Genomic DNA, 14,113 nt, shown 5'->3' on the forward strand with positions numbered 1-14,113 from the left:
TTAATCTAACAACATGAATTATCTAATTGATCAAGTGTACATTCAAGTGTTCATGGACAACCTGACAATGTGAAACTCTTCATTTAATTTGATAATTAACCTTTGAAACTTTGAGTGATGAGAATTCTTCCTAGTATGGGTAAACATGTGAATCATGTTGATATTATGACAAATCATGAAATATAATAAAAACTCTGAGAGGAAACAGCTTTGACACACACAATAAGAAAGCACCTTCTCATTCCACAATACACACAGACACAGACAAAGCAAACCAGACACACACATATCCCTGATGTTTCATCAACACTTAACAGTCATGCAGAGCACTACACCAAAGCATAACCAGTGCCTGAGTAAGCATGCAACATGTTACAGGCTGTAAGCATTCCCCCAAAGTACAGATGATTTAGAAGTGTTGTCTCTTCAATGCATCTTTTTAAACATGTTGTTATGTGGGATAAAACCAAAGCACCCAGAGAAAACCCATGCAGGTTTGGTTAGTGGTGACTCTAAATAATCCATAGGTGTGAATGTGAGTGTGAATGATTATCTGTCTCTAAGCGTCAGCCCTGTGATTGACTGACAACCTGCACAAGGTGTACCCCACCTCTCAAGCAGTGACAATGGACATAGGTTCTAGAGCCCTGCCACCCTCTAAAGCAGAAGCAGGTACAGCGAATGGATGGATGGACTGATATTATGTGTCAGACACAAAGTGTAATGCCTTCAACCTTTTGCCTAAATATCAGTGTACTTATATAACAGCCAAATAAAGAAACGTGTGAACACAGAAACCAAAAAAGCTAGACATTGAGAAGAGAGAACATGAACCAGGTAAAGATCAAAGATAGATGTGGGGTGAGGTGCACGTTAGCCCAGGAAAGAAAAAGTGTGCATATTCACGTGCAAGTTCAAGTATGCATCACGTGTCTCTTTCTCGAGTCTTTTCATGTGAACACCTGTCCACATATGGTTTATGTTTTAAGTGTCAATATCCTCATGTGCACTTACATCTGCCTTTGTTCTGAGTCAGTCAGTGTATGCATGCTCAGCTTTCTCTGCATGGATCCACTGGCCTACACACTAAAGTACATACCTTCTTATGCATATGTTTGTGAGGTGTGAGTGTGTGTGTGTACTGACCCTGGCCAACTGCTCCTGCAGGGGCTCCTTGGTGGCCTCAGGGCAGCTGTCCAGCTGAGAGCGCTGCTCACACACAATCTGAGCCAACCTCTCTACTCTGCCCCTTTCTGCCTGTAGCAACGCGCTCGCCTGGCATACACACACGTACATAACACATAGACGCACATACGTGCCCACACAAACACGCATGTACACAATGATCATGTGTACATACGAACAAAGAAACAGAGACACACATGGACACACACATACAGGACAGAGAGAGGATGGCAGCGTTAGTGGGACTGGGGAGCCACAGTTAGTCACTACGGCGACCAGGTCAGCAAGATTAGCCTAGAGGGACGGCAGGGGAGGGAAAGCACGAGAAAAAAGTCTACCAAAGGGATGGAGAACTGGAGAGGTATTGAGTAGAAATGAATGTAGTATGAATAGTGTCATGAGTTCTGTCTCCTGCCTTTCTTCCTCTGTTTGTTTGAATGGAAATGACTGAGGGAATGGATGAGAAGGAATGGCTCAGAAGATTAATGATCCTCTCTATAAATAACACAACATATACACACACCCAAAGTCTGTTCAATCACTCAACATTACCTGCTCTACAACGGAAGCTTTGAACACTCGGGGCAATACTTATCTCTCTGATCAGTCTGTCTGTCTTTCCCTCTGGCTCACTCAGTATCACAATACGGTTTTATCATATACAGTATCTACTTCCTGTGGGGTCCATGGAAATTTCACAATCATTCTTGGGCTCAATCCAACAGATGAGAACACCCCAATGCCAAACTGAGACATGTGTACGCAAACACACACATATACACACACAGCAAATTCAATCTGTTTATCCACTTACACTCCCAACCCTGTCAATGATACCACATATTGGTATAAATGTAGACAGACACACATAAACACACACACATACACACTCATTCACCCACACCCACGGCCCTCCTGCAGAAGTGTGTGTAAGACAGGATCACTTGGTGACCGCTATACCCTGGGCAGTATTAGCAGATATATATTTGGAGCAGAGAGCATGAGAGGGATTAACACCTACCAGTTAGTCACATGACCCCTAAATGTATGAGAGTCTGAGAGCAGAGTATGTATTTTCAATACCACACACACACACACACACCTTAGGAAGGGAAATGTTTAGTGTACATGTTTGAAGAAGGGTTTTAAAACACTGATACATTTTTTTCCCCCCATTAGTCAGGGTATGTTTCTCTGCTCTGCCCAATACTAATATGACCTACAAGTCTTTCAGTAAAGAAAGACAAACAATTTACAGACGATGCATCATCAAACGTCATTGTCTGGATTATTGCTCTCTGCTCTTGGTCTCTGTGTCAGCCATTCTGAATCTCTGAGATATATCCATCTCACTCACTGTTTTATAATGAGACGCCCTGTTAAATACCTTTTCCTTTTCCTGCTGGGACTTGGTCTCTAGGTCAGCCATCTTGTTGTGAAGTGCTTCCAGAGCCTCTTTCTCCTGCTGGAGAGCAGCGACCTCTGACTCCTGCTCAGCCTCCACCAGAGCTCGCTCAAGCTCCACCTTGGGTAAATACACAGTAGTATGTAAACCATTTGCAGTGATCCTTGGTCTATCCTTACTGTTATTACAAACCTGTACGTAACACTACAGAATAAAGTGTGAACAAAATGCATTACTGATTTGATTTGATTTGATTTGATGCTGTGTTCTGTCTGCCCAAAGTGGCATCATCCTTCACTCTGTCTTTTCTTTACCTCTTGGGCAGATTCCTCCATTTGGTTGTCCAGCTCTTTAATCTTTTGCTCCAGCTCCTCCATGTTGTTCAGCACCTGGATCCTTTCCTCTTCCACACGCCTCACCTCCTCCTCTGAGGGCCTCACTTCATGTCCGCGGCGATGAGCTGCATCATCTAGAGCCTGGTAACGACATCGTCACAGAGGTTAAACCATTGTTAGGGTGTTGTTAAAACTTTTTTAGGGCCAATATGTTCACAGAAAAAAAATCTAAATCTTATATTAAAGCTTATAATATTTGTATCCACTGTCAGACTGCTTTAAGTTTTTCTTATGGTGGCACAGTACTTCCTTAAGGCGATAAACATTTCTGTTCAGCAAGAAATGTGGGCAGACACCAGCACACACAGACCCACATACACAAACCCCAGCTGTCAACTCTAAATTGTAACACTTAGCCTGCTCTAATCTAATAAATGGGCTGTAAATATCTCCCATCTGTGTACGTGAAGGATGTGTGTGTCAATACTTTAATAAGAGGAGTGATCCTTGTCACTCTCATCTTTTCCAGAAAGAACAGGGAGCATAAACACACATCAATCCTGATTAATCTTTTAAGAAGCTGACTAAAGTCAAAGGTGCTGCTTCAGCAGTCTTACACTCTCTTCAGACAGGAGACGTGAATGATGCTGAATGATAATGTAACATTTGTAGCATTTGAACCGTTCAAAAGAGACTGTTGCTGTGCATTATTCAACCCATATTCTCAGTGAAATAAAAAGGACTCTGTATACTTTTATGTTTCATACATTTCTGCAATTTTAAAATCTGAAAATTGGGATGGAAATTCTGTAATAAGTCTCCTGTTCAACACTCAACAACAGCTAAAGATGCAGTAAATTTGTAAAAATAAATATCATATCTCTTGTACCTCATTGGTCCTCTGAGCGCGTGGAGAAGGTGAGGGGGCAAAGCTTCGCAGACTGACGGCAGGTGACTCTGCCCTGTTGTCTCGGTGACCGCTGCTGCACCTCCGTCGTACCTGTAGATCATCATCATAGTAGCCATTCTCTGATCCATGATCTCTGGCCATGTGTCCATTCCCCGTCGTTCCATTAACAGCTGAAGAGTCAGAAAAGACGGATGGTGTGTCGTCATCGTCGTCGTTCACTTGAAGCTTCTCGAGCTCCTGGTTGATCTTCTGGAGGTCCGCCACAGCTGACGTGGGACTTGTAGCCGTGTTATCGCCATCTCTTTCAGCCCGCCCCAGCTCCGAACACAGAGACAAGATGGTCTCCAGCCGTTGTCGCTCCTGGGATAAGCACACACACATACACACAAGTTACAGTATGTGCAAATGTGTTAGTGTCAGCTCATTATTATTATGTATGATGTTGTTTAGGAGAGGTTAGCAGGTCTTGATAATTTTACTTCAAAACCTTCATAGTAGCTACCTTGAGTGACAAAGGCAAAGTTCCCTACTGAACCCAGTCAGTCTCCTAGACACACTATAGAGTGTTGGGGTGCTACACAAATACAATATAAGCCTGTGCTCTAAAACAACACAGACTTGTAGTGGTGCTGAATGAGCGCACTGAAGGTGAGATATGTCAGACAACAAATAGAGTATAAATGATTTCAGGTAGTACCTAAATTTCCATGTCATTTCTATTAGTCAGATGTTAACTATTCAAAACCAGTATGCAACAAATTTTGTGCTATTTCACACTGATTCTGACATCTTATTTTTCTTCATATACATGCATTTGTGTTTGCAAACTGGTTAAAATAAATGCACAACTTGTTATGTACCATACTAGAGAGAGAGAGAGAGTCACAGCAGCTCATCTAGTATTATTTCTTTCTGTCATAAAATCAAGTTTCCAATGCTCAAGTTACCTGGGGAAGCATCGTGGAAGTGAATCCCTCTAGTTTAAATGTCCTTGTTTAGTCCAAAATACACTCAGTGCCATCCTATTTGATGTTGTTTGTAATCCACATACTCAAGATTAGTATATAATTTGTGTAGTCTAGAAAGTATATTTCTTCTAACTATGAATCCCTGGAGCAAGACTTCCCCTTCCCACAGTTCTGCCTGCCTGAACACAGCGATATGGGGGAGCTACGGAGGCTGCACAGAGTCAAAATACCCCCTCATAGGTTCAGCAGTTGCTTCTCTGGAGGGAGAGGTGTGTAAGCTACACGGCAAGCCTGTGTGTGTAATATTAGAGGTGGAAAGAGGGAGGTTAGAAAAAGAAGAACGTGGAGCAGAGGTGTGTGAATGTGTGTGTATGAGGGAGAGAGAAAGAGTAAGCTAATGAGAAGGCAGACAGCTGTCAACTATGATCGGATGTGTGCACAAGAACGACTCAGGACACAGGAATGTGTCTGTGTGTACTGCCGCTAAGTAAACAGGACACTTTCCAGGGAAATGTGCTCTAGGAAGGAATCTGAACCAGGTGAAGTTTGGACTTTGAAAGTCTTAAGACAGTTATCCGCCAGATTAGAAAGCCTGAAGAGAGATATCCTATTTAAGAAAAGCACTCAAGCACTACACATACATTATATTGCTCATCATTTAACCAGTTATTTTAGAAATTAAACATAAGACCGTTATTAATTTAAATCAATATGAAATAATTAATCAGAATACAATTTGTTTACCAGGGGAATAATCTTTTGTGTAGATGTGTGAATGCACACAAACAAACAAACATATAAAGCCCATTTATAGTGTGTAATGTGAACCAGGGGCTGAGGCAAAACAAGCCTGTGTCAGTTTGTCACCTTGTTCTATTCTAATAGACACAAGCCTCTGTGGAGCCCTTAAAGTAATCAGCTGTCAACTAGAGAAAGACAGAAGAGAGGGAGACACACTGAAAGAATAAAGATGGAGATAGAAAGATGGAGAGAAAATCAAAGACAGGAAAAATGGCAGGAGAAAGTGTGAGGAAATAGAAAGAGAGGACACAAGTTAGGAAATATGAGCCGGGGCTTTGGGCTGACAGTGGACAAAAAGTGGAGCACTGGAATTAAAGTATTCTGATCTCTCTAACCTGCTGTGCTTTTCAGGGGAAATAAAAAGCAGAGAGAAATGGGTAAAAATGGAAATCAATCACACTCTTACTTTAATCTCTCTGTCTCTTTAATCTGTCTTATTCTATTCGTCATGATCACCTTTCAGTGCTCCGTTTTTAGTAGCCATTACAGTTATGCTTTGCCTTCAGTCCTGTAAACTCCAAACTAGTTACACTAACAAGACATAATACAGTACTATGGTAAATGACACTTTGTAAATATGGACTGATGGAATAATAACTTAAACTTAACCAAACCATATCAAATGTATTAAAACTGCAGATCCTAAATATTAATCTTGTTAACTGTTGTTTCCCTTCCTTTTGTAGGATGTAGGTTTCCTATAGTGCCACTAGAGGGCAGACAAGGTTAAGGCAATGCTTTCCCAAGCTTGAGTCTTGAACACCGATTCTGCAGGTGGCTTTCTCACAATGCCGTTAGAATCAGTTGTGATCAATCACTCAAAGCTGTTATTTGAAACATATTTTAAAGGTATTGATAATTTTGACACTTAAATACAGATACTCAAATAACTGTTTGATTAAGCCAATTAGAATACATCATTTACTGTACCTAACGAGTGGCTGTTATTTTATAGATTGGGGCACAAACTAAAAACAAATGGTTGTAAATCAATCAACTTCAAATGCAACGTGGCTGGGTTTAAATAAATGTTTGTTCTTGACATTAAAGTGCACTCTGATCAGAGAGGGAGTGGCAGGTCCACACTACTCCATCTTGCAAATATTACTACAATCAAAAATATCTGGAGGCCAGCTGAAAGCCACTGAGATACTTGTGAAACATAATTTGGTTTGTACAGCATCCAGAAAACGATTTCTCACAGTCACCACTTTACTTAGCAGAATATGACTGTGTGAAAGCGAGAGCGATTTACAGAGGGAAGGTTAGTGGCAGTACGAGTCCAGCTGTCATTATTATATGCTGAGCATCTGTGTGTTTATCCACCTGCTACACTACAACTCTGCTCTCTAATCTTCTTGGTTTCACTAACCCACATGTGACTGATGTGTTCTGTGGCTCTTCGGTGGTCTGAACCACGCTGGGCGGACCTCCAGATGACTGACATAAACACGCACCACACATACACATATACGCATACACAATCCAAGCACAAGGTTAAGAATAGTCCTGTTAGTATGGGCTAACTGCCAGAGGCATCTGTGGAGTGGTGAACCTCAGTGTGTGTGTGTGTGCGTGTGTGTGTGTGTGTGTGTGTTAAGATCCCTGGGAGAGTATGTTTGAGGGGACAAGGAGGAGGTTAACGTTAAGGGATGCATTCCTGAACTCATTCCACTTTATTGTGTGCCTTTGTGTGATTGCATGTGTATGCAAAACAATAGCAATCTTCCATTGCAAATTTGAACATGTTCCCCTATTTTCCTTCAGTCATCTTACGAGAACAGAGTGTTCACCTGCAAACAGTCTGTCCATCTGTAGGCTTAACTAATTTACGCATTACACTACAGGATGGGGTCTGTATCATAGGTCACATCTATACAATGTCATGTGATCCAAATGACAACATATTTCCATAATTTGAATATGCAGACACTGGGGACATGAGGTAAATTTGGTGTCCTCTGTTCAAACAGAGAAAACCACATGAGCAAACACAAACTCACCAGTCTCTCCACCTCCTGCTCACGGAGTCTCTCCTCTTTTTGGTGTTGGTGGTAGTCGGTCAGTTCCTCCTTCCCACTCAGTGAGCTGATGCTCCCCCTTCTTTCCCTGAAACCTCCAGGTGGGGTCACTCCTGCCTTTCCAAAAGACTGCTTCCTCTCGCCCAGCCCCATCCCAGGTTCCAGCCCCGCCTTCCCAAATGAAGACCTCCTCTCTCCAAGTCCAAGCCCCAGGCCACCAGAGAGCTCTAAGCCCACCCCTCGCCTCTCCCTGTCCCCCAAAGTCAGGCCCACTCCTGGAGAGACTCCACGGTTGGCCACTCGCTCCAGCTCTGGGGGGCTGGAACTGGTGGAGCTGATGGAGCCAACAGAGCTAGTGGAGGTCAGGCTGAGTTTTTTGGCCACTCGAGGAGAAGAGGAGCCCCCCGCTCTGGATGGGATGGTCACATCAGGTGGGGCGTTTGTGGAAGAGATAGAGGGGGTAGTGGAGGCTGAGTTCTTAGGAGAAGAGAGTGAGATAGACACAACACTTTCTCCTTTTGTGGTCTGGATTTGATTCTTGTTGGATGGGAGCTGGCTAGAGTTACTAGAGTTGTGGTTGAGGTCAGGGCTGGCATTCTGGCTGTTGTTGTAATGATCTTTGCTAAATTTGTAACTGCCAGCAACATCGGAACGCCGTGGGGGGAGCGTTGACAAGGTCAGAACTCCGTTGTTGTTGTCACTGGGGGACTGGGAGGGGCAGAGGCGTGGCAGTGAGCGGCTGTGCCCTCCTCCCATCATACCACTTAGCGAGCCCGCTGAGTATTTCCTGGTTCTGCTGCTGGGCGATGGCTCTTGGTTGCCGTAGCTACGGCGGCCAAGACGGGGGCTTGAGGGCATGCTGGCTGCACCTCCCGTTGATGGAGTGCGGGATGAGGAGGAGGAGGGAGGAAGAGAGAGGAGGAAACTGTTGCTACCATCAACAGAAGTAGAGGAGCCGCCGCCATTCCATGTGGACAGTAAAGAAGAAGAGCCCGGGTTGTGCAAACGCCGGCCATCGCTAATGCCGTAGTTGTCCTGGTTGCGACTGCTTGAAGTGCGGGAGGTCAGAGAAGAGTCAGATCGTCGTCCAGGGGAAAGAGGGGGAGCAGATTTTAAAGACATGGGTGCACGATCTGAGCCATAGAGACGTCTTGCCTGTTCCTGGTAGGATGATGAGGATGTGGCAGGACTCGTGATAGGTGTGGTGGGGGGAGACTGAGAGATAAAATAAAAAATATATATATGTTACAATAAAAAATACTTAAAATGCAATCTTAACATAATATCTGATGCATATAAAATATAAGCAGACCTCCACTCAAGCTTTGTGACAGAAACAAGAGTTACGAGTAAATCTTGTGTTGCCTGTTAAACACTGTAGTGGACTACAAGATAATGGGTAAACCCTGGCTAGCCATATTAAGTCCTGTAGATAATAAGTAAACCCTAGTTAGCTCTGTTTCCCCTAAGACAAACATCCAGGCTAACCATATAGACTCTACAAGCTCTGTTGGGGCATTACGTAGAAAGCAGCATAATAAATCCTGGAGTGAAGCTAAATGATGGCTGACCTGTGTCACGCTGAAGTAGGAGGGGTTCGCATTCCCATTGGCTCTCAGGCTGTTCTCCAGGGCAATCTTCTTACGCTGCAGGGTGTCCATCAAGTCCCTGAGCTCAGAGGCTGAGCGCATGCCCCTGGCACTGCTGGTGCCGCCCACCACCGCATGGCTATAGTCACTGCTAAACTTCAGGTAGTCTGGAGGTGCGGAGAAAGTCAAAATGGAAAATAAATTAAATGCAAAATATGGGTAATATGCAAATAAAGGTTAGCATTCATGGGTAAGAGGAACAGAGAGGAATATGGAGTGAGACAGTGAGCAATGAGAAAGGAAAACCAAGGGCAAATACAAGTAACTTGCAATGTGCAGTGGAGATTCATATATATATCTAGACATGCACGTTACATTCTTCTCTGTTCAGTTTGTGGAAAATTGTGAAAAAAGATCAGCAACAGGAAAAGAAGAAGGGAGAAGAAGGAAACAAGGGAGGAGCACAGAGTCATAAATAGTGGCAGAGGAGAGAAAGTGAGTTAGAGAGCAGTTGTGTATGTACCTGAAGCTACAGCTATTCGTAGATGGGGCTATTGGCAGAGCAAACCCAACCCAAACAATCTGCAACTGGCAGCAAATCACCCAGAATACGAGTCAACCCCCACACACACGCACACTGCACAAAACCATCCATTAGATCCAAGACAAATATTTTAACTCTAACTTGGGTTCAATTCCTTGAGAGTAGGATTTTGGGAAATGAAAAAGACCACAAAATATTCTGGAATACCCTCAAGGGGCCCCCCGCCTTTCCTAAAGCCTTTTATTTAAAGCAGTTTCAGCAGTAAGGGGGTCTTTTTCCAAACCTCAACTAAGTCCGTTTTAACTTCCTTCCTGCTAAATCTTACCAAGACAAATCAGACAAAGACTATTTTTGGTAAAGGACTGCTGGGGTTGGAAGGAGTATTTTTGATTGAGCACTCGTTCTGCTTTTTTGTGCAGAATTTAAAAAAAAAAACAACAACTCTGAATAATATCCTGTCATCAAAAATGCAGGTAACACAAAGGAGAGGGTAGGAAGAAGCAATATGTGAGAACCTGCCCAGTGTTGTTAATTCATCTGCGGCTTTATGTGGAAAAGGAGCTATTACAATTTTCAAGCTTAGACCACCCAGTGCTTAAGTGTCACACACGCCCACACACACCAAAAAAAAAAAAAAAGCTTTCCTACAACTGAAAACTGTGGCTCCGCCTGAGAGAAACACACACTTGTGTACATGCCAAGAGTGTGCAAAAGTGTTGAAGAATTTAAGCATATGTTAGAATGTTAAATTACTACTGCTTTGTTGAATTATATTGTCAGAGAAACTGGAGTAACTAAAAGCCCTTGTTGTAGCTGAATATAAGCCTGTGTGAGAAAATGTCAAACAGTACATGGTGGAGAGAAATGGGGCAGAAAATGAAAGACATCATAAGACCTAGAAACACACAGACACACACGCGCAGGGTGTTTGTGTCCATACATGGGCAGAATTATGCTGGAGGCCTGGCGTGCATCAACTCTCTTCTATCGTGACTATTCTCCTCCATGCCCAGCTTCTTTTGCTTTGTGTGGCAATCTTCGTTGTAGGTGCACGTGTTAAGAGTGTGAGTCTTGGCGATCTGGAGGATAATAACTTTCTGTTTGCAAAGTGTGTGTGAAAGAGATGTGAGCCATTTCTACAAATACATCAGAGAAGCAGAGGAGAGAGGAGTGCATTCCTTATGTCTAGAAATTTAAAGAGCAAGGACTCCACTGATTATGGCGCACACACACACACACACACAGACACACACCTTGCTCAAAGTCCGATCAATCACAAAGAAGACAGCGGAGTCCAGCTGTATCACCATGGAAATGCACAGGCACCAGATGACAATAACATTCCAATATGCTTTGAATTTAAGGTTTAGCATGTGTGACAGAAAGAGCGTATGTTTAGGAAAGACAGATGTGAGGACTGAAAGACATACCTACCCTTCAAGCTTTCTAACACATGCACTCAAGACTAACATCACAATGTCACACACCTGTCTGGGTCACGACTACCTGTGACTTTACCTTGAGGTCCCTGCCAGGGCACAGGAGCAAACATGTTCATGTCAGATGTATATAAGGAGAATAAAATGATGATGAACTACAAGCAGAGAGGGGGGTGAAAAGCAGACAGACGAGATGATGAAAAGGGAGAGGGTGGAGGAAGATGAGTTGGTGATGTCGGAGAACAAAGACAGAGAGGAGGATCAAAGAAAAAGAACAGGGATCAAGTGCAGGTTATGGGTCAGGAAAGGGTTTTACCAGCCCCCCTTTCTGTGTGTATGTGTGTGTGTGTGTGTGTGTGTGTGTGTGTGTGTGTGTGTGTACCTGTGTTGTAGGCTAAAGCTGACACGGGGCTCTTCTGTGGAAGCATGCTCTTCATTCTGTTTGCCTCCTCAGGGTGATTGAAGCGGAAGAAATAGGACTTACCCAGACACAGGGAATAACCTGGAGAGAAAACACACAGACACACGGGGTGAAACTAGAGATACAACTCATACTTACTTTGACTGAGGTTGAATACAAAACAAGTTTGGACAACAGTGCCATATATATTAGGGATACATTATACACTACATATGAAGAGGCACTCATAAAGTACAGCTTCATATTGGTATGAGCCTGGAGTATTTATTCACAGCCAGAAACACAGTCTCACACACACTTGTGCACAGCCAGCCATTCCAGACCACAGTGTTTGCTCTGGCCATCAATTAGGCTGAGAGGGCCAGGTATTAAACAAGATGTCAGGGTCACAACCTCTGTAATACACACAGACAGCCACAGCTGTCCAAATACCTCAGAAGGGAAGGGAGAAAGACACCAGTGCTGACACACACAGAAGATCTAACGCAGGGAAAGTGAGAAAGTGGACAGCAAAAATAAGAAACAAAGAGACCACAGTGATGCAAAAAGGAGAAGACAGCAAAGAGGAGAGTAAATCACAAGACTGGCTAATAAACAGAGAGTTTCCCTCTTATTTGCCTGTCTTATCACACACACATGCAATCTCCTTTCTCGCTTCATTCTTCAAACCTCCAGCCCTGGAGGTAGAAGGTTCAGATAAGCATTACAGTAAACCCCCACAGTGTTAGCATGTGTGTAATAGGCTAAAAAAAAGCACCTCCTTAATAGCTCCATTACAGTTACATCAGATTCCTTGGACCTGAAGTCAGACACAGCTACTGAGGCAAGAGGGGGGATAGCGAGAGGGCGAATGGAAAAAGACTAAATGGAAAAATGTCAGTTGTTTTTCTTTCTTTTCCCCCCTCTCATTCTCATCTCACTTTTGCCTTTTCCTTCCTCACTCGTTTCCCCAACACCTCCACTGAAACATCATGCTAAAAGCCTAATTTCAGATTATAGTTTAGTTTTAAGAGGTCGTATCTGTCTAGACGTGGCCTTAGTGTGCCGAGAGAGCGGATTCTTTACTGCCATCAAAGCTGTAATTTCTCAACACAGTGGGGGGGGGACCTGAGTGCTGTGGTGAGGTGGAGCTAACACCACACACATGAAAACAGTGTAAGAAATGTTTAGTCTGCACAGCTGGACTGTGAACTTCTCAAATACATACTGGTGTAAACACAGTCTTGCAGGTTTGGGTGCAAACTGTGAAGCGGCGGCACTGTGACAGAGAGATCTAAAGATGTGCATATTGCAAGTAAAAGAAGAGAGAAACACACACATGTTAGCATGAAGGTTAGTGTGAGCAAGATCTAATAATATGTGTTTCTCACTGTCAGACATGAGTAATGTGTGTCTTCAAAATGTTGTGCATGCTGTGTGTGTCAGTGTGGGAACATGTCGCGTAGCAGTGTCTAGCTAATGACTCACAGTAACTCTCAGTATTTAGCAGGACAGCAAACACAGAGGCACAAGCACACTCACACACACACTCTTTGCCAGCAGTCAGCTCTTGTAAAAATCTAATTTCCTACCCTCAATAGCCTCACCATGTGCCACCTTTAAAGTGGAGGGTAAAGTGTGTCGCCCTGATTTGTTCACAGCCCCCACCCCTCGTGTCCATCTAATTTCCTCACAGGACCTCTTAGCTAACAAATAACCACTAGCTAATCCTCTCCTCTTGCACATCTTGGGCATAAACAAATAAAAGCAGTGTGTGTGTGTGTGTGTGTGTGTGTGTGTGTGTGTGTGTTTGTGACAGAGGAAAAAAAGGGGAGACGGGGGAATTTAACAACAGTATTTTAAAATGTAAAACCAGCTGATTCAACTTTTAGATCTCCTCTTGCTCTTTCAGACACACAAAGCTGGATTATTACAGTTAAACAGAAAAAAACCCTGACCTTTCCCTAACCCTTACTCCGAAAATACATCTCTGATTTAAGTACAAGGGAGCTCACAGCATGCGCTACATCCAACCAAAAAATGCTCATCTTAACTGCTTGCATACAAACTAAATTTAAGTCTGCTGTCCTAAATAACTTGCACATAAACACATGCCCACTGCCCTCTGCACACACACTCACAAAGACATACCAGGCACAACACATTTTGATCTCATTCACGTGTTTACTTGTTTGCCAGCTAATTGAGTTTGCCTCCCACGTCAAAGCATGCACCCCCCCCCAATACACACATGCGCAGACCCTCTCCAGCGAAACTGGAAATTAGTCTGTATATACATTTATGGGGATAATTTAAAGTTTGTGATCTACAAAGTCAGACCTCAGAGTCTTTGAGGGCACAGATGTAGGAACCGTATCACGTCTGGAGCCAATTTTTGTTTCCATGTAGATCAGAGCGAACCAAACTACGCTCTCACCACAATGTTATGGAAGGGGAAACTCAAAACTGTTTCTCTATTTGGTTAACATAAGTGGGGGAATCAGCAAATTGTGACC

General features: G+C 43.4%; 1 protein-coding gene across 4 annotated transcripts in view; it reads right to left on the reverse strand.

The window, feature by feature from the left end:
* Positions 1-14,113, reverse strand: part of phldb2b (pleckstrin homology-like domain, family B, member 2b) — a 42,333-nt gene that overhangs the window by 11,537 nt on the left and 16,683 nt on the right. For 3 of the 4 annotated variants that reach the window (XM_049564993.1, XM_049564995.1, XM_049564996.1), the window contains 7 exons: positions 11,580-11,699; positions 9,197-9,381; positions 7,608-8,840; positions 3,815-4,195; positions 2,905-3,066; positions 2,573-2,710; positions 1,147-1,275 (listed from right to left, as the gene is read on the reverse strand). In XM_049564993.1, coding sequence (XP_049420950.1) covers positions 1,147-1,275; positions 2,573-2,710; positions 2,905-3,066; positions 3,815-4,195; positions 7,608-8,840; positions 9,197-9,381; positions 11,580-11,699 — 2,348 coding nt within the window. The remainder of the gene's footprint in view (positions 1-1,146; positions 1,276-2,572; positions 2,711-2,904; positions 3,067-3,814; positions 4,196-7,607; positions 8,841-9,196; positions 9,382-11,579; positions 11,700-14,113) is intronic. The other variant, XM_049564994.1, reaches the window with a different exon arrangement.

Source organism: Epinephelus fuscoguttatus, linkage group LG21 (assembly GCF_011397635.1).
Source record: "Epinephelus fuscoguttatus linkage group LG21, E.fuscoguttatus.final_Chr_v1".
In the NCBI taxonomy this organism is placed as follows: Eukaryota; Metazoa; Chordata; class Actinopteri; order Perciformes; family Serranidae; genus Epinephelus; species Epinephelus fuscoguttatus.